Source organism: Panthera leo, chromosome F3 (genome assembly GCF_018350215.1).
Source record: "Panthera leo isolate Ple1 chromosome F3, P.leo_Ple1_pat1.1, whole genome shotgun sequence".
NCBI classification, from domain to species: Eukaryota; Metazoa; Chordata; class Mammalia; order Carnivora; family Felidae; genus Panthera; species Panthera leo.
Window position 1 is genome coordinate 36,059,524 of NC_056696.1, and position 27,951 is coordinate 36,087,474.

The following is a 27,951-nucleotide window of genomic DNA, read 5'->3' on the forward strand; positions in this document are numbered from 1 at the left end:
CTCTCTGTCCCTCCCCTGCCCACACTCGTCTCTCTCTCTCGCTCTCTCTCTCTCTCTCCCCCTCTCCCTCTCTCAAAAATAAACACTTAAAAAAAAAGGGAAAGAGAAGGGACAGTCCACAAAGGGGACCAGAGGTCTCTGAACAGGACTGAGCAGTGTCTTCACCTGGTTTACATTTGCTATGTGCCGGGAACTGGGCTAAGGGTTTCCACTGATTAGCTGGTTAACTGTCACAGAAGCGCCGTGATGGAGATGCTCTCCTGCCACCATTTGCTAATGGGGGTGGAGGCTCACAGAAGTCGGTGGCCTCAGCCCGCACGCGGAAGGGGCGCAACGTGGTCTGGGCCTACAGGAGTGCAGGGCTCCAGCCTACCCCACCCGGCAAGCCTGACCCACATCACTGCAACTGGGTCTTTTCTGCAAGAGTGAGCAGGGAGGACCGGGTTCAGAAACCCAGACTAGAGATAACGGCTCTCACGTTTCCTCCCAATCAGCCCTGATCTCTGCGGCCTCCTGTGAGGGGGTATGACCCAGTGGTTTTCTTCGCCAAATTCTTATGAGAATAATACCGCTGAAATCGGGGGCCTGATTAATTTTGGCAACTGTGGGAGGGGAGAGAAGGTACACATTCTTAGAACCGGGGCGAGGCTGGGCTGGCGGGCCCCACTTTCGGCACATTCTAGATGCCATGGGCTTGGGAGTTTCGAGAGAAACCCTGTGAGTCACCCTCACTTCCCATGGCCCCTGTTTCACTTGAAGGCACACTGCCTTCCCATCATCACCCCACGGCCCCCAACTCTGCCGGCCACTAACGCCCTCCAGTGACACACGCAGCTACTCCCCGTCCCAGCGTGAGTGGGGGTCCTCTCTGCTAGGTCACAGAGCCACAAACCCACTGGCCCAAACATCCCTGCAGCAGCCGATACAGCAGCCTCCCGGGTCAACCCAAAGCCACGCAGTGTAGGTCACCTTTACTCTCCTCTAGTTAAAATCAATCCACTCACACCAATGATACAATAACAGGACTACGACCTGCGATAGAGGGTAACAATGAGTGCTAACTATGTGCCAGGCATCATTTCCATGAGGTAAGTGATATCATGGTGTTAGTCTGGGTCCTCTGAGAAGGAGCTGCGAGAATGAGATTGAACGTGCAAGGGGTTTGCTTAGGAGAAATGTATTCATGAGACAAAAACATGGGGGGAGCCTGGCCAAGCTGGGAGAGCCATCAGACGATGGCTGACCCCAAGGAGGAGCAAAGGAGAGGAAGTTGGATGTGCGGTCTAAAGAAGTTTCCCCAGAGTTGCCAGAGAATCCTCAAACCAAAACCAGCCATCACTAGAGTCCCGGTTTCCCCAGGAACTGGGGTACCTTGGCCTCCCTGCTGGGCCCAGTCATGGCTGGGGCAGATGGAGGGAAACATGGCCTGAGCATAGATGCAACAGTGGATTTCAGAGCACAGCAGCTGGGGCCCTTCGGTTGGTTATGCTGTAATTGGAGGACCATGAGGCCCATCCTCATAACGAATACATATTGTTTTAAGTATTATTAAGGACTTTTGTGGAGTGCCGCAATTATTATCCCCATTGTACTGGTTGATAAACTGAGGCTCCATAAAGTCAAGTCACCTGAACATACTTTGAACCCAGTTTAGTTAACTCCAAAGCTCTCTCCTGCACAGTGTGCATCTGAGCTATTGACCACCGCATCCCAAACCTGATTCCCCAGACTCCATAATCAGTGGAGGGCTGGGCACACCATGAGTGTCCCATAAAGGTTTCTGGGGGTAATATGGTTGAGCTCTTGCCTAGTAAGAAAAACTGCTTGCAAGTCTCCTGTGTCTGCCCCAACACCTAGAACTCTGAGCCTGAGTCACCTTCTTCAGCATGTGCCTTTGTCCCTAACCAGAGAGAGCCCTCTCCTGGAAGCTCCCATGGCACTCAGGGCCTCGCTTACGGCACCTGCCAGTCTGCCTTGTGTCAAAGTCATTCGCACACCGTCATCTCCACGGTGTTCCCACCAGGGGCTTCCCAGTCTGGGGAGCCGATCAAGTAACGTGCTCAAGACCAAACACCAGCTGAGTAAGGCTGCACCTCAGATTTGTTTTTGAGGCATTCTGCCTGCACACCCAAAATAGATGCAAATATCTGTAACTGGGCGAGCAGAGCCACCGATGTGGGGAGAGGCTGAAGGAATCCCCCTTGCCCCTCCACATCTGATTCTTCCAGTCGCCCACAGCGCAGCCGAGGGTATATATCTATGTTTTGGGAAGTGCTTCAAATACCCTCTTAATCTCAGCTGACTTATTCTATCCCCAGATTGCCCCACTGCTGACAGCAAAGTCATTCATGGCCCTGTCATTCAGCAAGCAACATGCAAAATGCATTGATTCATAAATTGACAGTGTCTTTTTGGGAATGCCTACCAAAACATAAAATGTCCGTATCCTTTGACCTAACTTGCACTTCTAGGAATTTATCCTACAGAAACCCTCACACATGTGCACAGAGATGCTGTACAAGATGTTTGCAACATTAATACTAATAGTTTAAAAAAAAAAAGGCAACAAATGAAACGTCTGCCCACCATCAGCAGATAGTTAAATAAATTGTGGCTTATCTCTACTATGGCATACTCTATAGGTGTCGTAAGGGTTCTGGGGCCCCTGGCTGGCTCAGTTGGTAGAGCACACGACCCTTGATCTTGAGACTGTGAGTTTTAGCTCCACGTTGGGTGTAGAGATTACTCAAAAAGTAAAGAAAGAAAACTTTAAAATATTGGAAAAAAAAAAAAAGAATTCGATGGTTCTGAGTCCAGCCTCACTAAGGTAGGCTAAGTTTAAAAAGCAAGCTGCATGTTAATTAATAGGGATGAAAAAGCTCTGGAGACGGGATGTACAACAATGTGAACATACTTAATGCTATTTAACTCGACACTTAAAAAGCGGTGGAGATGGGGTATTTTATGGTACGGGTATTTCACAATTTTTTAAAAAAAAAGCGAGTTGTAGAACATACCTAATGATTCCATGTGCCCTTGTGATAGCCCTCAAAGAAATTCCTCATCTGTGTTTATAAGGATATATATGTATGTAGATAGATTAATAGAAATTTTGGGAAGGCTGGATAAAATCAAAATCAAACCGAGCTGTTGAATGAAGTTATTTCTGGAGAGGGAGCTGGCGTGGTTGGGTGGGGAGAGAGGTTGTAACCAACTTTCACATTTCACTCTGAATGCATACACAATTACATGTGCATGTAATTTCTTTGCTGTTCGAATTACTAAAATTACTTGTGTTGATCGTTCTGTGGATGCATTCATCCACCCGACAGATCCCCAGCACCTATGTGGGGTCAGCTGCCGTTTTCAGAACTTGGAATAAGCAGGTCAGGCTGATTTCTCATCCTTTACTCTTCCTTGCAGACTGGCTCAGAGAATGGCCTGTCCCCTCCTGCCTTCAGCCCCGGTGGAGCGGCTGTGGGTGCAGCCAATAGGGTCAGAGTCTCACTATGAATGAGGACCATTACTTAGAAGAGGTTTCTGACCTGAAAAGGGAGATAGCTGAGTGCCAGAAAACCATAGGCCCTTCTGGGTCTTACTGCAAAAAACCAGGTCTCCCTGTACCACAGGCTGTAGGCACACCTAAACCGAGGTCTGGGGCTCAGACTTAGAGGAGATCGTGGTTTCTTTGAAAAGCAAACCTCTGACTGGTGTATTTGGAACCACAGGTCTCCAAATCAGAGTGGGAGGGCTGGGAGAACTCGGCTCATTCTGAAACTTGAGGCCTCATAGCCCCTGGAGGCTGGAGTTCTTTGAGGAACAAGATCCCCCAGCTGCCTGGACTGAGGAAGGACTGCGAGTACGTTTCACTCGCTCTCAGACACCAGCGGCCTCAGCTCTCCACCGGCTTGGACTTGGGCCAGAGCCACCCAACCCCGGGGACTCATTTGCATAACCTCTGTAGATAACTGTGCATCTCGGGGCCCCAGAAACGCCGCTTTCCCAGGATCCGGAAGGTTAAGACCGGTATTTGGTCACACTGAGCCAGAGGGACTGAAACAGAACCCAGGGGGAGGACAAGGCTCCTGGAGGGGGAGAGTGAAGGGGGAAAGCCAGTCCAGCATTTCCCTTGCAAATCCTGGCAGAGGTGTCGCGAGGAGTAGGAAACTTCACTGTCCCACGGAGCAAGAAAGTTATGCAAACAAATGCATTTGCATGGCAGCCCAGGCCCCTAAAAAAACGACTTACCACACACAGGTTCCGACAGCCCAGCCCCACTCACCCCTCCCCACCTGAGATCCTGCAGGCTTCACAGCCAAGACTTCCTGGCCAGAGGCTCTGGGTAGTCGTTTTCCCCCAGAGCAACAAATATGCGCCCCCCCCCCCCCCCACCGCCAGAGGGTGGTTGTACATTCCGAGGTAACCCTAGGTTTGTGATGTTGGTGTGTGAAAAACAAAAAGTGTGGAAGCTTAGGTACATTAAAATTGGAGCTCTGGCTTTTTAGTGACAGAGAGGAGCAAGGAAACCCTCGACAACCACTGCTCCCAGTTTCCCAAGAGGGGCCCCCAATTACAAGTCACATTAGCCTGTTTTTATAACGACTTGTAAAATGGGTAACTAAAAATGATCTAAGTTTAAGGCTTCTTTAAAAGTTAATGGAGAACAGAGGGGAAATCCCAGTGGGGCTCTGTTCCCAAATTCTGGTTTGGGGGAAGCAACCACAGTAAATGAGAGGAATCCAAGTTGGAGGGGCGCGGAAGAGAAAAGGGGCAGAAAAACGCCGAGGGGGGAGGAAATCAGACTTCCCCCGCAGACAGACCGGTGGGGGTCAAAGGTCAAGCTGCAGTGGTACACAGACAGCAGCTCAGACCAAAAGACGGAAGGAAGGGGTGAACCTAGACTCAGAGAAGGAAAGATGTGGCTCTTGCCGAGACCAGAGTGGAAATCTGATGGGAAAATCTACCCTCGTGCTCTTCCCTCGTGGTTTATGGTCAAACCTGTCCTCCCACAGCGAGCTCCAAGGGCATTTCAGAGGAGGCGCGCCAGGGTCTCTCCCAGAAAAGCTCCACAACCACCTGTCCACGAGGGCTGGATACACGTCTAACGCATCTATATCTCCCCGAAGTCCTGAGCTCTGGGCCTGGCATGTAGCAGGTGCTCCAGAGGGGTTGAGTCGGAAGGTGGCGCCTTAACTTTGGGAGCATGGGGAGTCTTCTCCAAGAGTGGTTGAGCCGAGGAGGCCAAAAGTACAGGCCACCCCCTTGTCCACCCACGGATAGAGCCCCTACTTCTCAAAGTCCTGGCAAGGCCACATGCGATCATCACGTGCCTCAGTGGGGGTAGGACTGATACTGTCCCCAGGATAGGCAGAGGTGAGGGCTTTGCCCGCAGGACAAGGATTCAGGGTGTGCTTCACCTGACCTCACTCATCCCTCCAGTGCCAAAACTTTTGGGGGTGCTGAAAGGCTGTCCCGGGGCCACCTGGGCTCAGATGATGACCGCCCTCACTGTCTGGGACAGTTTTGAATGGATAGATTCAGACCCCAAAGTATGTGTCCAGGCCAGTGGATGCAGAGAAAGGACAAAACAAGGCCTCCCAAGGTTGCATACTGAGTAGGACCTGCGTCCTACACGTGGTTTTTCCCAAAGCACAGTGCATAAGAGTGTGTGCCTGGGTATTTAGCGATTCAGGGCGTTGGGTGCTCTCTTCACACTGGTCTGAGTGCAGGGAGGGGAAAGGTAGATGAATTTGCCAGAAGGCTCCCCCAGAGCTGGAGCTTGGTACTCCTTCTGAAGAGTAGCTACTTCCAAACTTGGCCATTTCCCGCCCCGCCCCTGGGGTGGCTGAGCCCCTAACTGTGGGCTTCAAGAGTCAAAGGCAGGAAGGGGCTGTATTCCTGGGGCCCAGGGCACAGAGGCTGCCCCCCAAGGTTGCTCCCACACCCACTGGGGCCCAGCTGGGGAGTGCCCAGCAGGTTTGTTTACATTTACCTGTGGAGGGCGGGCACTTTCCCCAGCCTCACCAACCTCATCCTCCTCCCCTGAATAACTGAATTTCCTTCACACCCTGAGCAGGCACTACCCACTCGTCACTCACAGCCCTCCACAGCACTTCCTGTCTCCAACCAAGTCAAAGGAAACCCCCAAATTTACTGTTATTGTTTACCAAACCAACTGCCTCCTCAGCCCAAGGCACACACATCCTCGAGCTGAGGGCGGGATAGACCCAGCCTAGACCAGTGACCCTGCTCCAAACCTAGAGCTCCCTGTGTCCTCTGGACGGTGGGATCCATAAAGGCCACCTAGTGCCTTACGAAGCATTAAAATCCGTGATCTCATTAAATTGCTCACAGTAGCCCCAGGGCACAGGCACGTCACCCCCATTTCATGCAAAAGGAAACAATTCCACTCAGTGGAAGGGAACCCAGTCTCGCTCTTGGCTCCCCCGCCCCACTTTCTTATCAAGAAACTTGGGGGAGGGGGGCGGTATTTGGTTTCATTTGTTCTTTGCAAGGAACTCTAAACTTGGAAGCTGGAGTCACAGGTGAGATTCGCCACTGCTTCGTTGTGAGGTCTCGGGGGAGAGTCATTTTACTCTGTGAGGCTGCGTTTCCTCAGGTAAATTGGAGACTAGTCCTTAGACCCTCTTTACATCTTACAGCACTTGAGGGCATTCGGGAATCACACCGCTCTGTCTTTTGCACCCCAGAAGGCCAGCATTTGTCATCAGACCAAAGTTCCCTTTCCCATCCCACCTGGGAGTTTAGCAGGAGTCACAGAGCCACCCGTGTGTGGGTCAGGGGCATGGGGAGGAGTGCAAAGGTATGGCCAGGCCCCATGCATGAAGCCGGGCCCCTCGGGGCCCTTCACCCCAGCCATCCTCCCTGAACACCAACTCCATGCTGGGTGGTCTCTGGCCACAAGCATCCTGAGCCGGGCTGACCCAGACAGAAGTGGCAGCAAACACGAGTGTCAACGTGTGGGGACAAGAGGATGAGAAAGCTGTGGGACAGGCCTCTGTGGCAAAGCAGGTGCCTTGCAGATGCCACATCCTGATCCTTGGACCTAAGAACCCTGCAGATAGAATTAAGGTTAAGAGCCTTGTGATGGGGAGATTATCCGGGATGATCTGGGTAGGCTCAGTCTCATCACACAGGTCAGTAAGAGTGCAGGTCAAAGCGGGGACAACAGAAGCATCGGAGGGATGTGATGTCGCTGGCTTTGAAGAAGGGAGAAAAAAGTCACTAGCCAAGGAACGCAGAAGCCTTTTGAAGCTGGAAAAGGCAAGGCAATGGAATCTTCTAGAGCCTCCAGAAAGGAATACAGCTGTGCTGAGACCTTGATTCTAGCCCAGTGAGACCCTATCGGACCAGTGACCTGTAAGATATTACATCTGTGCCGTTTTAAGCCATGGAATGCATCAAGGACTCAACAGAAAAGGGATACGGCCTCCAAAGACAATGGAGCTCTGACCATGCCCTTGTGCCCTCTCACCCTGGTTCCCCTCCTATCTGCCCTCGGCTCCTCTTCCCCCGAGTTCTCGTCACTTCTGACACTTGTGTCAACGCAGAGAACACGACTGGGTTTCTCTGAACACAAAAGCTCATGATGGTTCACCTGAGCGGTGGTTTCTAGAACACTGAGTGGTGTCTCAAGCTAGGAACTAGCCTCAACAATCCATTCAGGGGGTATAAAGTGGAGGTCGGGGGTCAATAGGGGCTGCCCTGCCTAAGCCCACCAGCCTGAGCAGTGGAGCTGTGATCCTGCTAATGACTGAGGGGATAAGCAGGCCCCTCCTCCAGCCACAGTCAGGTGTGAGGATGGAAAACACCCGCCCCAGGCCTTTGGATCCGGAGTTCTAGTCCAAACCAGGTAGCCGTGTGAGCTCCAGTACATTCTTGCGCCCTCAGTCAGTTCCCTCATCGTGAAGCAGGGGTGACCACCCTGCCCTGCGTTTCTCCCCAGTCAGCTCTGAGGACCACGTGAGAAAATGTGAAGTTAACTACTCGGGTGCACTATTTTCCTTTCCTTTCCTGAAAGAGCAATGGGGTCACTAGGCCAGTTTCTACCTTAGGCCCTACTGCAAGCCAATCCGTGGTGTGACCCCAAACATCCCACCTCTGGGCCTTGCTAGTTTCATCCGTGAACTGGCGGAAATTGGGTCCTGGGAACACGGAGGGCTCTTCCAGGTCACTGTAGAGTATTTTGGTTTAAGTCTAACCCCTATCGCCCCCTGCTGGAACTTTCAGGAACTACACCAACCTGCTCCCCTGGTCTCTCCCAGGGTTTGAAACCAGTTCCTCCCATCCCAGGCCAGCAGGGCCCCTCAGGCTGAGGAGGCCAGCACCTGGCTAAACAGGTCAAAGATTCAAGTACTGAGAAACAGCTTCACTCCTGATTCAGTATTTGGCAAAAGAGCATGGGCCCCCCACCCCTTATTGCCACCCCACGCTGCTATAAAGGACAGCAGCATTCATGCCCCTACACCAGACACATCCTGGCCAGACCCTGGACGGGACAGGTGCTGGCTCCCACTCACCCCGGAGGCCCTCCTGTCCTCTCCCCTGCCAGGACACCCAGAGTCTGCCCTCCCAACATACACAACCATCTCCATCTGTGGGAAGAAGAGAAATGGGGGGAGTGGGGTAGAAGGGCTGAGTCCCATGAAGGAAGAGCAAGGAAACCTTTCAACTATTAAATCTGTTTAGTAAAGACAGTTTCGCTCATACAAAACATCAACAGTTTACAACAATCTGAGTGCTGGACACACCATCAGAGACAGGGAGGCGCTGCAGGCCCTCCGAGAAGGGCCTTCCCCTGTGCCCAGAGAAGAGCCAGGGGGCTCTTCCACCACCTTGCCCCTGAGGGAGATGAAAGCTGAAGGATTACAGCCCTGAAGACCATGGCACAGAGGACGTCTCCCCAGGTTGCTCATTAACACTGGGGGAGGGCCCTCCCCACCCTCCCCACCCTCCCCACCCTCCCCTCACTGGCCTGGATACGTGAAGCTGAGCTGTTTGGGGTAGGGAAAGTGGCCAGCGGGGACGGGGCGGGGGGGGGGGGGCAGAGCCGGGACATCTTTGGTGTGAAGGATCCCCCCCCTCAACACACAACAGCACTTGAGTGGTGTTGCCTTTGCCCGCATGGGGTGGCTCGCCAATGCCTCCAGAGCCCAGGAGAGAGACAGCAGAACGCAGAAGCTGTGTATCACTTCTAGACTGCCCAGGCTCACCCACGCGGGCAGAGGGAGGCCTGTTAAGAAGTGGCTAAAAATATAGGAAAACTAAACAAGAAGGGGTTAAGAATGGCAGGAAGGAGAAGTGGAGAGGCCACTTGGAAGCTAAGCGCCTCAGAGGACGAGGACCAGCACTAACTAGGGAGCAGGGGGTGAGGACGGGGGGTGGTCCAGTCTTCCTGATTGTTGTGCCAGTGCCTAAGTCACTCCTCTCTGCCTCCCAGAACCGGCTAACGGGCAGGCCACGGAGGGCCTGGCCCAGAATCTGGATAGGCTTCTCAGGCACTTTGGCAGACCCGACATGGGCACGGCAGGCCCAGGGAGGGTGAAGGCTCTTGAGCCACAGCAGGGCCCCTCCCTCTGCAGCCCTGCCTGCCCCTGGCCCCTCAAATGCAGTCCCAGACACAGATCCGGGCACACATACACATGTGCGCACACACACACACACACACACACACACACACACACACACTCACACTCGCCTCTGTGCGTCTGGCACACGTCTGAGGGCTCCAGCGGAGGTGGGTGGCATCCCAGCCCCGGCCCTGCATGGCTTTGAGCTTCCAGAATGCCTCGGCCAGCAGGGACCTCAGGCTGTAGTGGGGAAGGAGAGGGCAGTGGGACCACACAGCGACACTCCCTAGAACAGTTTCCACAAATACCCTTTAACAAACCCCAAACCCTTGCACGTCCAGAGGAAGGGGTTTGGGGAACAGGAGGGCAGAGTGGGGCAAGGAACAATAAAAGAAGTTTCATAAAAATTCTAAGTCAAATTACTGACAGAATTGCAAAATGAACACGGGTTCAAGAGCATCTTGCTCCCTTCTCTCTCCACGCCACCCCCAACCTCCCGGCCTCCCCGTCTCTGAGGTGGCCGTTCGTTTGGAACCAAAGGCAGGATTCAGCCTCTGATGGGGCTCCGGACTCCATGCCGCCGAGGAGGAGGGGAGGCGGAAACGGGACAGTTCTGTGTCTCTTCGTTTAAAAAATATATCCAGGTCGAGAGTTATTGCTTGCCCTGCCGTGCAGTGGGATGGGCTCAGAGGCTCAGTGAGCGAGGGCCGCGGCCTCCAGGGCCCGAGCTTTCTTCCGCCTCTTCAGAAGGAGAGGATTGGATGCATCTTCAATCTTTTTTATCTTGATCTGCTCGTAGTCGACGCGCATTGTGGCCAAGGCACTGGTCATCTCCTCCTGGGGAGGGGAGGGTTTCACCGAGGGGGAGACACGGGAGACAAGAGACACGAGGGCAGGGGGAGGGCGACGGGAGGTGGGAGCAGAGAGGACAGGCTGCTTAGTTAGTGGGTCCAGGGCCGACAGCAGCCTGGGCCCCGGCGTGGGTCACCGGAGCCTGGCCACGGCATCCTGCTGCTCTCCCCGAGCCCTCCAACGACCCCGCAGGAAGGCAAGAAGAGGACCAGGAGTCCCGTGAGCTCCAGCCTGTCACTAGCTGCGTGACCCTGAGTAGTAGCCTTTGGGGTCCCTTTAGTGAGCGGTGGGCTTAGCGGGAATAAAAGCAGAGTCCCCGGCCCGCAGCCTGGCCGGGGAAGTGGCCCAGAGTCACTGCTCTTGTTCTAACACAGATCCCCGGGGTGAGCGAGCGCAGACCCAAACTCCCCCCACCCACGCCTGGGCACCCCTGGCAAGCCGCCTCCCCCAGCCCCTCGCAGCCAGGGCTTCCCTCACCTTGACATCCTCCCACCGCTCCTTGTCCTCCTTCAGGACCCGGCTGGTGTGCAGTGGGGTCTGAGGGACCTTTGTGGATTGCTGATGGGGAGAAAAGGAATTTAAGCGACAGCCTGGGGTGGGGCACAGTGGTGGCCGAACCCTCACCCTGAGGGACGGTTCCCATGGACCCAGGTCTCTCCGGCCTCTACCAGGCTTACCATGATCCAGGGGTGGTTCATAAACTCCGTGATGGTCATCCTCTGCGTGGGCTCTGTTTTCAGCAGGTTCCGGATAAGCATCTTCACTGGGGGGAGGGGTGGGGGACAGAGACAGTTCAGGGGCCACTCTCCCTCTTCTGCCTCTTCCCAAAGTTTGCGAGGTGAACCCAGATTCGGGGGTGGGGGTGTTGCATGGAGGCAGACTGCCCAAGGAGCTGCTGAGGGCATGACGCCTATACCACCTGATAGGTTACGTGTGGCCCCACGGCCCTGGCCCTGCGTCAGGCCCTTCACACAGACAGGATGTACCCAGCGGGCACAAGCACAGGTACAGACCCGCTGCCACACCACCCCCACGAGCAGGACACCTACATGCACACACGCGCACGTGCCGGCCTGGGGTCTTTACCTTCCTCTGACACTTCGGACCATTCTGGGTTGGGAAATTCATACTGGCCCATTCGGATGCGAGTCTTCATGCCCGGAGAGATGGCAAGACCATGGTTGGAGTAGAAGGGGGGATACCCACACAGCCTAAACCACGACGCAGGAAGAGAGGGATAGCGCTGGTATTACGTAGGGGGCCTTGCACCAGGAACAGGCTGAGAAACGGGCTTCTTCTGGTCAAGGTCACAGAGAAATTGGAACTCATTGATTCGGGCACTACGTATGAAGTCATGACCAGGGCCCAGAACTCCAGCATGCGGAGTATCTAAAGAACATTTTCCTGCCCATTTATCAGTTTATAGCCACCACTTGGCTACCAGAATCCAATAAGCATTGAGAGAAGGAGACATGCTGGGGATTCCCAGGGAAACCCCATCCAGAAGGGGATGCTGACCTTCGCTCCTTCCTCTTATCCCAGAGAGGTATAGGCCTCCTTCCACCCCACTGCCCCAGCCCAGCACCCCCCACCCCCCACGCCCTCCCTGGCACACTCACAGGATGTACATGATGACACCCAAGGACCACATGTCACAGGACTTGTCATACTTCTCTGGACCCAGCACTTCCGGAGCTGCAAACCAAAGGTCCCTGTGGGTGGGTCTGGCCCTTGGAGCACTGTGCTATCTCCCATTTCTCTGTGGAACATGTTCTCCCTCCCAGCCCTTCAGCCCCTCATGATGGTCCTGGAGCTGGGGGTGGGAGGGGGGGGGAGCAGCATCACCCAGTGCTGGGATTGGGGATGGGGAACAGACCCTCCTCCAAGAGGAGCCCTGGGGCTAGAGTCTTGAGACCGAAACAATTCCTGAACTGAACAGCCTTGTCAACTCACGCTGTCCATTTAATTCGACAAACACGTTCGGAGAGTTTATTCTGTGCCAGTCCGCTGGGGCCCCAGAACCAAATCTGTGTCCCAGACTCCACTGGGAATCTGATGGCAAGGACCGACCTTCTTGGGGAAATTACACGTGGGCACAAAATCCTGCCTATACTCTCAGAAAATTTCCCATAATGCCTCAACCCCAGCTTCACTCTGATGAGCCCTACTTGTGGTCAGGTCACATCAGAACCAGCTCTGGAAAGGGTCAGAGGACATGATTCTCCCAGGACTGGTGGCACCGAGAGCTGGAGGGAGGGTGTGAGAGCAGCCCTGGGGACAGATGGGCGCCCCAGGCCTCCTTGGGACTTACCCACATAGTACGGTGTATAACAAGGAGTGGTCAAAGAATTGTGGCTGGTGGTTTCCTTGGCAAAGCCAAAATCGGTGAGTTTCAGAATGGCATTGGGCCTTTTGGAGGTGTATAGGAGATTCTCAGGCTACAGAGAGAGAGAGAGAGAGAGAGAGAGAGAGACAGAGAAACAGCAACTCTGCTGAGCCTCTGAGGGGCTATGAGAATCAGAAGGGTGACGTTCCTGTCTTCCCTTCTCCATTCAACAGTCATCAACAATCAGGCGGGTATACACGACCAGGGGTCTGCCTTCTGAGAACTTACAGCGTGCTTGGAGACAGGAGACTAACACAGACAACCACGAGCAAACACCACAGGGACACAGAAACCAAAGGTGAGGACCACAGGGCTGGGCACAGCCACAGGCGGCTTTGCTCCTGGGTTTGGGGGTGTGCCCAGAGCGGGCAGGCCCCGTGGGGCAGAGAATGGCACCCTGCCCTACTGTGCCCTCAGGAGCCAGGCAGCAAGGCTGCAGGACACTCCTGGGAAGGACAAACCTTCCCAGGGTCACCGCGGTCCCACGGCCGCGGCCCTCCGCGACACTCAGTCAGGGGGAGGGGTGGCAATAAACGGCTGGTACCTTGACATCCCGATGGGCAATGTTGATTGAGTGCAGATACTGGATGGCCTCACCGATGCTCTTCATGATTTCTGACGCTTCTGTAGCCGTGAGAGGTGGGAGAGAGAAAGAAGGTCACAAGATGCATTGTCGGGCTTGAAACCCCGCCCCCCGCCTCCCAGTGCAGCCCCAGACTCCCTAAGTCCACCACCCACCCTAGAAACCAAGAAATGGGGAGCGGTCACGTTTCAGCTGTGGATGCCAGCCTCGGCAACAAGCTGGAGGAGGCCGTGGGCCTCGGCATCTCTCCTAGAGAGCAGGCGCTGCAGAGGCCCCCTTCCCACACCCCTGCCTGCCAAGGCCCGTCCCCACAACAGACCCTTTCTACCTCTTTCTGTGAACGCTTGGTCTCCCCGGTCCTGGATTCGGCTAAAGAGCTCTCCGCCATCCAGACTGAAACAAAGCCACAGTCAGACCCGACGGGTACAAATTCCCACCACCCCTCCCCACCGCCCGCCAAAAGAAATGAAGCATTTATGTCTGAAGCTGTGGGTCCAGGCCTGGGCAGTGCCTGGAGGGTGAGGGGCCTGAGTGGAGGCGGGGACAGGCTGGGCAAGGGGCAGAATGGGCACGGGTGCATACCATTCCATGACAATGAGCAGGCACTTCCTCCCCGCGTACAGGTTCTCATAGACATCGACGATCCGCACGATGTGTGGGCACTGGGAAGCCCTCCAGTGCAGCTCGACCTCCCGGCGGGCCTTGGGGCAGTCCTGAAGCATCTGCAAGCCAAACGGCCACCCGTGTCACTGCACTGCCTCTGCAGGAGGACGGCTGGCTGTCGCCCCGGGTAGGCCTATTCCAAGGCCGTGGCCCGGGTGCCCACGGACATCCACGCTGGTTCGTCAGGAACTCCCCGCCGCTCCCATCTGGTCCCCTGCCAGCTCCCGTGGCATTTTCTCCGGCCCCTCCCCCTAAATCCTGACTTGGAGCTCTGCAGCTCCCTTATCTGCTCTGAAAGAAACCTTAAGATGACCTCCATGGGGCCTTGACAACTACACCGAAATCAGCCCGTGGACCATTTTATCCAGGTGGGCCCTTCCTAGCCACGGGCATGGAGTCTTTTCTAGAAGGCAGGCAGCAGTCGGGCACTGGGAGACAGGGGTTAGTAAAGGAGGCATGAGGAGAAAGACAGGCAGAAGAAAATTAATACAATCATAGAAAGGGGCCTGGAGAAAGGAGAGACTCCAGAATCAGTAAGAAAAGGGACTCCCAAGATCCCTCAAAACCCAGCACACCAAATCCAGAGCAAGGTGCTTTCTACCTCTGTGACATACTTCGTTCGACCAACCGATGGCCTAGGGAGTCAGCCTGACGTGTTTCGAATGCCGCTTCTTACATGTTTGCAACCTTGAGCACATTCCTTAACTCATGAGCCTCCTCCCTGTGCCTTCTTTCCCGGACCAGGTGGCCAGGGACACTAATGGAACCTGGGGGGCTGAATCTTGATTAATCCAAGCCAGTCTCACTAATTCCTAGTCCTTTACTACTGACTAGTTTTGGAACAAGCCTAAGACCCAACGCCGGCCAAGATGAGATTTGTAAAAAATCCACTAGAGGCCTCTTAAAGGGAGCACAAGGAACCCATGCCGTCTTTCCTGCTCGTGGCACCTGGAACGGGGACAGCCACCTTAGTGCCATACAGGAGGCCGCCTTAGAGGACAAGTCCATGCCCTGAGGAAGCAACCGGGAGAGGAGGCAACGACCTGGATCCTCGCTGACACCGAGAACCCGCCCTCAGAACCGGTTTGTGGTAAGATCAGAATCTTTCCTTACTATTTAAACGGCTTTTAAGGAGAGTTCTTTTATTGCACGGAGCCAAAGGCACCCTGATCTATTCCTTCGCAAAATGGGGACAGAGTTGCGAGGATTGAACAACCCTGCAAAGCGCCTAGCAGAGTGCCTGGTATATGCCCGATAACCAGAGCCATGGCTTTCATTCCAGAACGTCCGCTATGCGCACAGCACAGATGCCAAAATGATTAAGACAAAGACCCGGAGAGACTTACCATCTCTGTGGGAAGTCAAGATTAGCCCTACACAGTAATTTAAGGGCAGTGGAGGCTGAGAAGGAAATGGTGAGGCAGAAGGGAGGGCATCCAGGCCGGGAAAACAGTGGGGATCGGGGCACTGACTGGGAGGGAGTGGAGTTGGGAGTCGATGGGTGATGCAGCCCAAAAGCTCAGAGACCTGCTGCAAAGTGCACAAAGCTTGGAAAGAAAGATCAGATGGTCCGGATGAAGCCAGATCACAGAGGGCGGTGAAAGGCAAACACAGGAATTTCCAACAATAAAACTAGAATTCATCATGCTACGGTCTGCGATATACTAGGCCTTTTCTAACTGCACAACTGCCTTTTTTTTTTTTTTTTTTTTAATATAATTTATTGTCAAGTATACAGTGTGAACGGTGTGCTCTTGGTTTCGGGGGTGGATTCCCGTGATTCATCACTTACATACAGCAACACCCAGTGCTCGTGTCAACAAGATGCAACTGCCATTTTATGGGATGAGGAAATTGAGGCTCGGACACATAGCATGTCCAGGGCTAAGTTCCTAGGGAAAGGCAGAGCCAGGGTTGGAATCTAAGCATGGTGGGTTCTAAAGCCCAAGCCTTTTCCATGACACGAGTCTTTAAAAGGAGAGCTGGAGGCTGAGACTTGTCAGTTCCGGACAGGCAAGTGCAGACTGACCTTGCAGAGGCAATCCCCAGACAGGTGCCCAGAGAGTTCAGTCTCCTAAGGAGCAAGCAGGAGGCAAGTTTCCTGTGGGGTCACACTGCCACCTCGTGGCCATCTGGGGATACTGCACATGTTCTGAGTTCCACCACCTTCAACTTTAATTCATTTGGATGGACCAGGAAAAAAGCTTACTTTCCTTCCCCATGCTCTAAGGAAAGCAGAAGGAGGTACTGACCAATTTCATTTGCATGTAATTCAACTCAGTAAGCACTTACTGGGTCCCACATTGTGTTGAACGTCAAGACGTAACAGAAGAGTCCCAATCTGAAAGAATTCAAGCTGGGGCGGGAGGAATCAGGGTACTAGGGGACATAGACACAGAAAATACTTATGAGCCAGTGAGCTAATGTGCTATATGGGTGGTAAGTTCAAATGGTTCAGAAGCAAAAGTTCTCAGAACAGCCAACTAGGAAAGACCTCTCTCGCCCCCTACAGGTGTATAGATGACTATGAGACCCAGAGAAGAAGAAGTAAAGTTGACAGATTTACTCAGAGGCAACTCGAGGTCATGGATTTACAATCAGGAGGGTCTTGCGTGCGGGTCTGGAATTTGTCAATTTCTGGTTGCATTACCTGGGACAGGTCATTACGTTTCTAAGCCTGTTCTGCATCTGTGAAGTGAGGGGGTAACTCTTGGCTGGCCCCCTTCCTCACAGAGCCATTGTAAGCATCTCATGAAATAGTCTTGCTAAGAGTGCTTTGTTATCAGGAAGGCACTCATCACTGTAAACAGCAGCGTAACTGCCACAGCACAGGGACTCTCTCCATCACCTCTGAGTTGGGGCTGGAGCCCGCTGACGTCACCAGCAAGACCGTAGGCAGGGCTGGCGTTTGCGGCCCAGTGACCACAACCTGGAAACCAGCTCCGGGCTCTGACCAACCAGAGCTGTGCCAGGCGGGGACACACCAATGCCCAAACCCAAGTGTGTGTTCCCTGGCCCCCCCGCGAACTCAGAGCTGGCGCTCCAACCTGAGACGGGTTAGACCACGTGGCAGAAGAGCATGTGCGGTCAGGAGGCCTGGGTTCACATCCCACCTCCAGGCCCACACATAACGCTTCGCCTGGTAGACGAGCCAGACGGACCCACTACAACACGCTGGCCTCGGGAGCCACGCGCACCTCACTTCCCAGCTCTGCGCTTCCTCGCGCGGTCCGCTAAGCCAACCTCCTTCTCTGCAAGGGGTTTCCTCATCTGTAAAGCGGGATTAGATTCAGCGAAACAAATAAACCGGAAAGAGTCGTATGTTTAAGTTCTACAAGAAACATAATAAGAATTTCCCATGGAGACTGATGCCTGGCCTCCAGGTACGTGTTTATCAGAAATCCCTGGAGGGATACGAAAACCAACAAGCATCGAAGGCAAGACCTTCGACTGGGTCAGGTGGGCAAGTGGGCTGATGTGGTGGGGGAAGAGCCTGAAGAGCCAAAGAGGCTTTGCAGACAGCTGTGGGGTGTGGACAGCCAGCAGGGAGGACATGAGAAGCGAGCTCAGTAAAGAACAGCGGTGGGGGTTGTGGCAGACGGGGCGGGGCGGGCGGGGGGTGGGTGCATGAGCCCCTAGCCAGAGGAGAGTCAGAGAGAGAAACAGGATTCCCGTAGTGCTGCCAGGGGCCACCAACAGGTTCAACCAGAAGCCAACAGAGTCACCTAGGAAAGGCTCACTCCTCTGGCCCGACAAAGACAGTGGAGGCCAAAGGGCCCAGGTCTCCAGCTCTCAGGGCTCCAGACCAGATTGGAGGAAGGAAGGAAGGAAGGGTCTTCTCACCAAGAAGCCACAACACACAAAGCCTGCAAGGGTTTATGAAATATTTTAAGCCCACACTAAGCGTGGAGCAGATGCTGTGACTTGTCTCCACCCCCTGCTCTGCACGCCGCGTCTGAAATTCTCTCGCACTGTAGAAAAGGTTAATGATTGCGTGTGCAATAGACAAGGCCACCCACTAAGTGTGGCAAGGGCCAGGGACAAGGCCACAGAGCCCACTGCCTGGGGCGGAACCTCTAGGATGACAGTGGCAACGAGGGAGACGTGGCAGCTTTTCCCCAAACCCTGTTTCGAGCCTCAGTTTGCCGGAAGCTCTGGGACGAGGAATGGGGCCCCTGATGCTGGTTGCTTATGGTCCCCCTTATCTCCCCAGTCACCAAATCTTCCATTGTGGGGCCACAGGAAAAGGCTCAGGAGTGGTCAGCATCCTAAACCGGGCTGAGGCAGAGAAATGGGAAGTAACAGAGCCCAGGGCCTGAAGCATGGTTCACCAGCAAAGCAGGTACGAGGACTGGAGGGGAAGGAACGAGCCGCAGGCCCCAAGGGATCATCCCCTTCACAGGCTCCAACATCTGCCAGGTGCGTGACCTTGTGGAAGTTTTTAATCCCTTTGGACTTAAAAGGGGGTAATAACAGGACTCGCCTGTATTAAACGAGGTAACGTATGTAAGTTACTAAGAGCAGTGCAGGGCACACAGTGAGCAGCGCATTCACGTTTGCTATTATCATTCTGCCCCCACTTCCCACCCAGGTCGTTTCAGGGTCCCACCGGGGTGGGCAGCTGGGATCCCGCTCACGCCCACCTGGTTTACGGCGTTATTAATAGCTCCAGGCACCGGGCGGAGGGGGACCCAGAACACTGGAAGGGAGGCGGTCTTTGGCATCCCAGCTCTGAGCTCTTCCTCTCCCTCCCTACGCCACCCAGACCAACCGGACAGCTGGGGGCGGGTGCACCCGTAATGAGAGGAGGAAGACATCCCTTCCCAAGACTGACCGGGAGCCAAGAGTCTGAGTCAGGCACTGCGTGTGTCCACAAGTGTGTGGGGTGTCGTTAAAACCAGACCTCCTCCGTCACTCGCAGCAGGAGGTCAAGGGAAAAGGCCCCGTGTGCCGTGCACCCGCCCTCCTCCTGGACTACAGGGCGGTGCTGAGCTGGCGCTCTGAGGCACAGAGGGAAAGAGGAGGTCATGGGCAGGAGGCTGCTGTGAGTCCCAGAGAATACTCCAGCAGAGAGCGGGATCCCCAGGGAGCAGGGGGAAGGGAGCCCCTGTCCTCCGGGGTGCTCTGTGCTAAGCGGGTGCTAAGGACTCCAAACGTGGAACCCTCGTACCCAACTGGGAGGGCGCATCCCACTTTACTAATGAGAGAACTCAGGCTCAGAGAAGCCACGCAATCCATTTAAGGTCTCCCAGCAGTTGCCTGTGGCAGGGCTGGGATGCGGTGCCTGTTCTCACTGCTCCTGAAGCCCCTTTTCCACCGCCCCATGGTAGGGCAAAGGCACAAAATCTGCCAAGACTGTCCACAAATCAACGCCAAAAGTGGGGGCCCGAACGTACGAACCCTTTGATCCTGAAATCCCATTTAGAGAATTTGACCCAAAGCTACTATCCTAGAAGGAGCCTTAAGGTATGTCCCGGGTCAGTGACATCAACCGGAAACAGCTAACGAAGGCCCAGCGATAAGCAAAGTTGCTTTTGTTTAGAAGTGTGTTTACCTATACAATCTGTAATCGTTACTGCAATGTTGGAACTGAATGTTTCGTCAGTAAGGGAGTCCTGTGTGTTAGATTCTCAGTCACCATCGGTCACTGTCAATGGGGGCATTCTACTTTTTTTCTTTGAAGCACAAATCCCAATCTTCGTTTCCTAAAATTTTCTCATCAGAAAGTATCTGATAGTAAGTGAAAAAAGCAAGTTACAAAGCCTAATTAGGTACAGTACAGCTCTATACATTTATTTACATCTGTGGGGGGAGGGTGTAAAAGGAAGGGCATTCATACTCAGTAAAACGCTAATGGTAATTCTACCTGAAAAGGAGGATTACAGTAACTTAACTTTCTTGTATCTTTCTCTTCTAGGTGACTTACAATGAGCATCTGTACTTTTTAAGAGGCAAAGAAAGACGCTTAGCTCTCCAAATGTATTCCAGAGGCCGTCGTCCCACCCCCAGGTCTCCCCACATCCGCGGAAGGGGGAAGGCAGCTCACGCCAGCAGGTGCAGGCTGCCACGGGCAGGTGCCCACACCCCTCTCCCCGACAGGAGGGGCGGACACTGAGAATTGCAGCTCAACCCGCCCCAGCGTCCTCCGTCCCCTCTGGCTCCTGACCTGGCCGTCCAGCTCCCCAGCCAGCGGGCGTCTGCGTCAGCTCAAAGCTCTTTATGCCTCTCCTCTCAGCCTGAAGCCTGCGGAACTGGCCCCCGCAGCCCCGTGCTAGCGGAAGAGGGAGATGTGGGAGGTCACGAGGCCACAGGACTGGGACACACTGTCCTCACAGCCCTCATCCCTGGACCTGGAACCAGGGAGGGAACCAGGGAGGAGACGCAGAGCACAGAGCGGGAGCTCACCCCCCACCCCCCCAAGGATGCCATCACGCAGCAAGCGTCTGCAGCACCCAGTTCACACAGCCCGCCGTTTGGGAGAGTGCTGGGATGTAACAGAGAACACAGCAAATCACGCCTGTGCCCCATGCAGCCTCCATTGGGATGCAGGAGGCACACGGTGAAAAAGTCTAAAAAGGTTTATTACATCCTGTGACTTGTGCTACAAAAGAACGAAACAGGGGGCTAGGGTGTTGTCAGAAATCAGCAGTGGTAGTGGGGAGACTCTCTCTCGCCCCTCCCACCCCCCCACCCCCCCCAATGACAGAGAGCTCCTTATATCCTGGACACATGGTCACTCGTCTCTTCACATCTAGCCCAGCTCAGGAACCTAAGAGATGATGAACAGGTAAGTCTTGGTTGAAATGACCTTTCTCTAAATCCCTGGCAGCGTGGGGCTGGGGAGTATGCCCTCTTCTAGAACTTCTGCAATGAGGAGCTAGTGATGACCTTCCCCTAGAAAATGATCTAAGGAGAAATCAAATAGAGTTTTTAAGTCTTAGAAGGTTACTGACATAAAAGATACACAGCAGTACTGCATCTGGGTCCCTCGTTGGCACACACAGTCCCAAATATTTGGCTGGGAGGTCAAAGTGGTTCTCTGTTACTGACTTTCATTATTGTGATAGGGAAAAATCCTCACCCAAAACAAAGCTAAAACTTGTAACGGGGAATCCGGTACTAAAAGCCTTGAAAGAACCACACTACACTGCCCAGACCAGCTAGATCTTCCCTGTGCTTCCTGCCCTCTCTCTCCAGGACCTTCCTGGGGCAGCCACAAAGGACCAAGGTTCAACAAAAAGGCAAGAAACTTAAAAGTCACACTATAAACGACAATTAAAACAATATCTATTTGCAACACATGACAGATAAAAGGCTAACTTAACTCCGACAAACCAATTGTAGAAGATTAACGGTCTGATATAAAAATGGGCAAAGAATACGACCAGGCAGTTCAAAGAAAGGGAACACAGATGGCCAAATGAGAGATTCTCCATGCGACTTGTGAAAAGAGAAACGCTTACAAAAACAAGACAGTAATGTCACCAGAATGGCAAATATGTTTTAATGTTTGACCAAAACCAAACCAAAACTCCTGGGTTTATGCCAAGATTTGGGAGGAAAGGGTACACCCTCATACACCCCGTAGGGACGTAAACTAGTATAGAGGAACTTGGCCCGAATCTATCAAAATTGTACATGTTCAAACCTTGAACGGAGTAATTGCCCAGCTAGGAAATCATCCCACAAATATGTTCCTAACGCATTTTAATGGCCCCCAAACTGGTAATGACCTACGTCCGACACTTCCGAGCCGGTCAGATAGATGGCAGGCACCTACACACCAGAGAACTTAGCGCACAGGCTGTGAGAGACGCGGGGCTGCATACGCCATGTTTATGGGAGGGCAGACCAAGAACGGGATGGCACTTTGGCTTTACTGTTACCACCCTGGTTTGTTTCATGGACTTTCATTGGAAGCAACTTTTAAAGTATATTCACGAAGACAAGAAGCCAACACACCAAAAGGTTAATTAATGGGTCACTGTAAACGGTGGTAATAAAGGTAGTGCTTTCTTCTTTTGTGGGCTTTTCAAACGTCCAAAAAATATACTGAACAGAATAGAAAATATAATAATACCATTTGGGTGGTTTGTTGTTGTTTTGTTTTTTAAGGCGCAGGGGAGAAGGTACACAGGCCTGCAGATGCTCACAATTTTTTTGGAGGTATTTATCCCAAATAACGTTAAGAGGGTTGACTACCAGGAGAAGGTTCTACCGAAAAACTTGTGTTTTTTTGTTTGTTTTGTTTTCCCCTTTATTTTTTTATTTTTTATTTTTTTACTTTATTTATTGAGAGAGAGAGAAAGAGAACGGGGGGGGGGGGGGGGGGGGGAGGGGGAGAGAGAAAATCCCAAGCAGGCTCCGCGCCCAACGCCGCACTGGAACTCAAGAAACGTGAGATCATGACCTGAGCCGAAGTCGGAAGCTAAACCCACTGAGCCACCCAGGTGCCCTACGTTTCTACTTTATATCTTTCTGTAATATTTGGATCTCACCATCTACGTGCATTTCTTTTTAAAAATCAAGCCAAGAGGTTTAGATTCTAAGGTGCACTATGCCTCAGTTCTTACTTGACCCCTGGCCTCAGACTGTGACCCAGCTCTGTGTGCCCCAAAGCAAGTCAACCTTCCGACTAGCGAGGCAGGGGACCAGACGCAGGAGATCCCACACTGGCCGCAGGAGGAAGGACCCGGTGTAGTTCAAAGTACGAGGGCTACCCGGCTGATGTAAAGGCCTGATGTCTCCCTGAAGAGCATTAACCCAAATATGAAAAAGAGCAGGTTTAGGCCCCAGACCACCGCTGCTAACCACCTATGACTCCTGTGGAAATGAGCACCGCACAAGGTCAAGCACGCTGGAGTCTCAGGCAGGAAACTGACGGACTGGGGGACACAGATATTTGTGTTTCTTCCAGCAGATGCTCATGATCGAAAGAGGAATGTTCGTGTACACCACACCAACCACGTGTCAGGTGTACTTTATATTTAGCAAACACGTTATAATGAAGCCTGCGAACAGCCCTCTGGAATAGTCAATTGCTGAGTCCATGCGGAGGTGTGGCAACAGGTCCTGGGGAAGCAACTTGCCAAGGACACGCGGCTAGTAACTGCCGGAGCCAAGATGCAGACCCGGTTCAGACACTAAGTTCCAGGGTCTTATCTTCACGACAAGCGACGCTTTGACAAGCAAACCCTGAGCTGCTGCTATTAGTTTACTGTTGCCCTGGCTCCCTACGCCGCCCTGTTCACAGGTCTGCCCCATTTATCTCTGCACCTGCCCGGCCCAGCGCACAGCTTAGTGCAGAAGAGACACAATGTACACTTTGCTGATAAATTAAAAGGCGGGCTGTATAACAGAATGGCTTACATCAGGATACAAAGCATCTTTCCCTGCACACGAGGCAGACAGTGGTGGGAAGGAAACACACTAAACGCTCCCAGCTGGATTGAAGCCAAAACGGGAGTGGCAGGAAGAAGAAAATGCCACATTCTTTGCAGTGTCTAGGTACAACTTTTAAAAAACCCACAGAGATAGACAAAGTATCAAAAGAAATTAAGACGGAAGGAGGTCAGAGACACTGTTTCTGGCTTATGCAGCCTCCATCAACTTGACCCTGTGCAACTGACGAAGCAAATTCAAATTCTTAATTAGCAGCCATAAGTGCCAGGTCATCGTCAACTCTCCCGTGAAGTGGAATGAGATTCACGGTGCGTACACTTTCAACAGATCTAATGGGAGGTGGAGAGAGCTGAGAGACAGAAAATGGAAGACGAGAAGGGTCCTACAGATCACCAAGGCAACACACACACACACACACACACACACGCACACACACACACACACCCTACCCCTGAAACAATTCCTCATGCCCAAGACTGAAAGTCAGCAGAGTGAGGAGAGAAGGCAAGGGAACCAGAGGTTAAGTAACGCCTGTGGTAACCTATGAGGGAATAAACTGGTAGAAGGTATGAACCACTCTTCCCTGCTGTTAGCAAAAATGGCCCAGATGCAAGACAGAGCTCGCATCACCCAACGTGAACACGAGGGCATCGGACAGAGAGAAATGCAAGGTGTTTTGTTTTGTTTTTCTTTTTGTCTGCTAAGAGCATGGCACTTGATAAATTCTTGCCGTGCCTTTCTTAAAGAGTTCACCTGTCACACAGCCGGAGGTGCAAGGAAGGGAAATGCTCCTTCAGATTCTGACCAGGAAGCAACATCTAGTAAATTATGTAGCAACAACAAAACATCTTAGCACAAACAATGGCAACAAGAATACCACATTGGGAGGAAGTAACCTTGTCATTTTAGAGTTCAAAGGAGGGAAGAAAAAACTCAGGCACAAAAACAATTGTTTAGCCTAGACTTGCAGAAAACCGATATTTAGATGTTGCCTTAACGGAGCAGTATGAGCACAGATCCCACAGGGGAACGCATTTCGAAAGATAAGGTCTGGTCCCTCTGAAGTAGATTCTGAGCACGTAAAACATAATAACCCCCGAGAAAGAAACGAGGGGGAAGCAGCCACCGATGGTTAAGTCCACAGCACAGGGAGCCCCGATGAGCTCGGGTACTGAAGACAGGACAGACCCCAAGAGAGTGGCGTGGGCTCTTAGAGCGAGCAGGGCTTGTGAAAATGCAAGAATGACTGCAGGCTGTCTTAATCCTACGTGCAAAGCTGTAAGAAAAACCAGGGAGGGGGAAGAGGGCCCCTCATGGGGCTGAGGCTCTAAGCCACAAAAATGACGGCCGATGCGGGAACGTTCATCTCCAGTATGGTCCATCGCGTTTTGTTTGTTTGTTTCTAATCGCAGAGAAAGTTCTTCAGATTCGAACAGGCCAAACCTTGACACACACTGAAGGGAAGCTTTGAAGGGAAGCTGAACCAAGAGCCAACCTATAAGCACCCAAGGGTGACAGAGTGACAAGTTGCCAATCGTGAAGACACCGCGAGACGCAGAAACAATCTGCAGGTGTGCCTCCAGAACCAGCTGGTGATCACGGAGGGCTCCGGGGAGGAGGAGACGGGGACGCCCTGCTCTCCCGCAGCTTTCCTTCTCTCAGCACCCGCCATGCTCCAGGCACCATGCTGAACGCTTCGGGATTTAGGGAGTTCACAGACCAGTCAAGGGAAAAAGAAACGACACGTAAGCAGAATGGTCATTAAGAGGGGCCGCCGAACGTCACATCGGTCTCTGGCCAACGGATTCTGAAGTGCGACCACAGCCCAGCCTGGGTTCCCTGAGAGGCTGTGACGCATCTCATCTCAATACCTTTTCTAGCAGAGTCACTAAATTATAGACCAAGGAGTGCCAGATGCAGGGGGCCTTTACTTCTGGAGAGTACACGGACAGTCCCTTGCCGGACCTTTGACATGACAAAGAAACAAGGGGCGAGAGGACAGAGCGCTGCCACAAGTGACCAATGACGAAGTGCTGTTTAATGGATCTGGGGCCGGCTGAATGTGCAGCCAGCTGAACTCAGCGCCCCCTCTGACCTGCTCCTCGGCCTCAGTAAACGACGATGACGTCCGGCCCCCAGATATAAACCTTGAAGTAGTTGTCCCACCTACTCACCCACCCACACATCCAGTCTGATCTTGTCTTTGGAAAGCTCCCCAAACGAATCCACGTTCTCTCTTCCAGTCTTGCGGCCACTTGCTTGGTTCCCTTTTCTCTTGCGTGCCTTCTAACTGGAGTCTGGATGCTAGCCTTAATCTGTTCCCGGCACATCCCATGTCAACCTCTGAAAGGCAAACAGGAGCAGGGCACTGTCTTCCTTAGACATGTTCACTGGCTTACGGGACAAAACCCCAGTTCCTTAGCCTGGTCTTTCCTGGCTCCTAACTGCAGTATCTCTGTCTGCGCCCCCCCCCCCCCCCCCCACACACACATTCTTTCTGCTTGAGTGCCACGACACTTGACAGTCCTCCGGGCCTCCAAGTCTGCATCCTTCGAGCACCAAGGCAGTGCTGACCTCCTCTGAGAAGCTTCCCTGACGTCCTCCAGGCACAGCCAGCCCCTCTCCTCTCTGCTCTCAGAGACTCTTGGTAAGCTCCTACTTCCACACTCACTGGCGTCAGTTACAAGAACATTCCTTGCCCTGCCGTGTAGACCCTGTGCCTCTTAAAGGCTGGGACTGTATCTCATCCACCATTTTCTCGAAGCTTCGTTGACACGAAGCGTTACCTTAGATCTTGTTCACTTTCGATTGCGAACCCTAGGCCCAGTACATGGCATAGTGGCTGTACTTAATACACGCTTGCTTATTGGCTAAACACAAAGCACACCTCCAGTGACAAACTGACAAATGTCATCTGTGGCTTTGCCTGCTATTTTACCAACAAGCTGGTTGAAGACAGAGTACACGGCAGGCTCATCAAACTCGCAGGTGACCGACAAGTGGAGGTGTGCCTGGTAACACATTTCTAAATGATTACAGTAGGTGAACACACGGGCCCGAGCAAAGTCCTAAGTCAGGGGTTCAAACATCTACTATAGCATGGGATAAGAGGGACCTTTCTCAAGTCAGATCCATATAACACGAGGAGTGACAGCAAAGGCTCTGAAGCCAGCTACCTGAGGGGTCGCAGTTCCTGCATTAGCTAGTTTCCTCACCTTCTTCAGTGTCCTTGAGTATCGTACAGAGACAATAACTGTATCTACCCCATAGGGTTGTTGCTCAGTTAATAGGAAAAATAATGCATTTGCCACTAGAACTGTGTCTCGCTCAATAAACTCTAATATTTTTTGCTATTGGGCTGCTGCTGTGTTGTTAAAAGCTACTTCTAAGAGAAGAGAATCTGTAAAGCACTGTAGTTAAAAACGCAAGGACCTGGAACTGGACAGTCCTAAGTTCACATGTCAGCTCTAAGCTTAGTAGCTGCCTGAACTTGGGCAGTTATTTCACATTCTTTTTGTTTGTTTTTAAAGATTTTATTTTTACGTAATCTCTACCCCCAATGTGGGGCCCAAACTCACAACCCTGAGATCAAGAGTCACGCGCTCTGCGGACTTGAGCCGGCCAGGCGTCCCAGTTATCTCCGATGTCTTCATCCACTCAATGGGGCTAGCGATGAATCTGCCAGAGATACCCACTTCAGCATTATATCCCATGCAGAAAAAGCAACTGGAGAGAAGCTAAACTCCATTAACAGAAAACTGGTCAAACAAATTATTGCACATCTACAACGACACATAAAATAATATACAATTATCACAAAGAATGACGTAGATCCAGATATACCAAGATCAGAAGTTCTCCAAAAAAGATATTTCCCATGAGAAAAGCAAGCTGCATATTGACACTTGTAGTCTGATCCTATTTTTGTTTTGAAATGTTTTGAAAAAAACGAAAGAGAAAAAGCGAAAGAAATGTTGTGTGTGTGTGTATTTACCCACACCTCTCTAAATATAGACAGCCTTTGCTTTGCACAGTAAGACAGAACCACACAAATGATCGTGCGATCTTAATCATCAATGGAAAAAATTAAGATTGTTCCATGACCTTTAGAAATTTTGGTCAAAACATTGAGAACTCTCTTACTGTCAGTTCTAAATGAAGAGAGAAATGGAAAATCTAGTAAAACTTGTGTTCAGTACACTGTAATACGGATTAGAATAGAGTATGTCAGTTCTCTGGGAAAAACTTATCCAGAGTAGTTGCTTTCTAGAGGGGGCACCGTTTCCGTGTCTTTGCAAACTGGCACACTCCTTTCAAAGTTTGGGTCGGTTTTCAACATGTTATCCGCTGTGCTTTAGTGTCACAGAATACCTCCACGAATGCCTTCAGTGTGGAATTTCTTCCCCAGCGTCAGTTCCTCTGGAACTTCTTCCTCCTTTTCGTCACAATCACTCATGTCGATGAGCTTGCCTTCC

At 52.4% G+C, this 27,951-nt stretch overlaps 1 protein-coding gene across 2 annotated transcripts in view; it reads right to left on the minus strand.

Annotated features, from left to right (window-relative positions):
* Positions 1 to 9,881: 9,881 nt before the first annotated feature.
* Positions 9,882 to 27,951, minus strand: part of MAPKAPK2 (MAPK activated protein kinase 2) — a 43,501-nt gene continuing 25,431 nt past the window's right edge. The window contains exons 2-10 of one of the 2 annotated variants that reach the window (XM_042924485.1): positions 13,994 to 14,133; positions 13,731 to 13,804; positions 13,373 to 13,452; positions 12,754 to 12,880; positions 12,062 to 12,137; positions 11,529 to 11,653; positions 11,120 to 11,205; positions 10,920 to 11,000; positions 9,882 to 10,427 (exon numbers count right to left, since the gene is read on the minus strand). In XM_042924485.1, coding sequence (XP_042780419.1) covers positions 10,284 to 10,427; positions 10,920 to 11,000; positions 11,120 to 11,205; positions 11,529 to 11,653; positions 12,062 to 12,137; positions 12,754 to 12,880; positions 13,373 to 13,452; positions 13,731 to 13,804; positions 13,994 to 14,133 — 933 coding nt within the window. In that variant the 3' untranslated portion in view covers positions 9,882 to 10,283. The remainder of the gene's footprint in view (positions 10,428 to 10,919; positions 11,001 to 11,119; positions 11,206 to 11,528; positions 11,654 to 12,061; positions 12,138 to 12,753; positions 12,881 to 13,372; positions 13,453 to 13,730; positions 13,805 to 13,993; positions 14,134 to 27,951) is intronic. The other variant, XM_042924486.1, reaches the window with a different exon arrangement.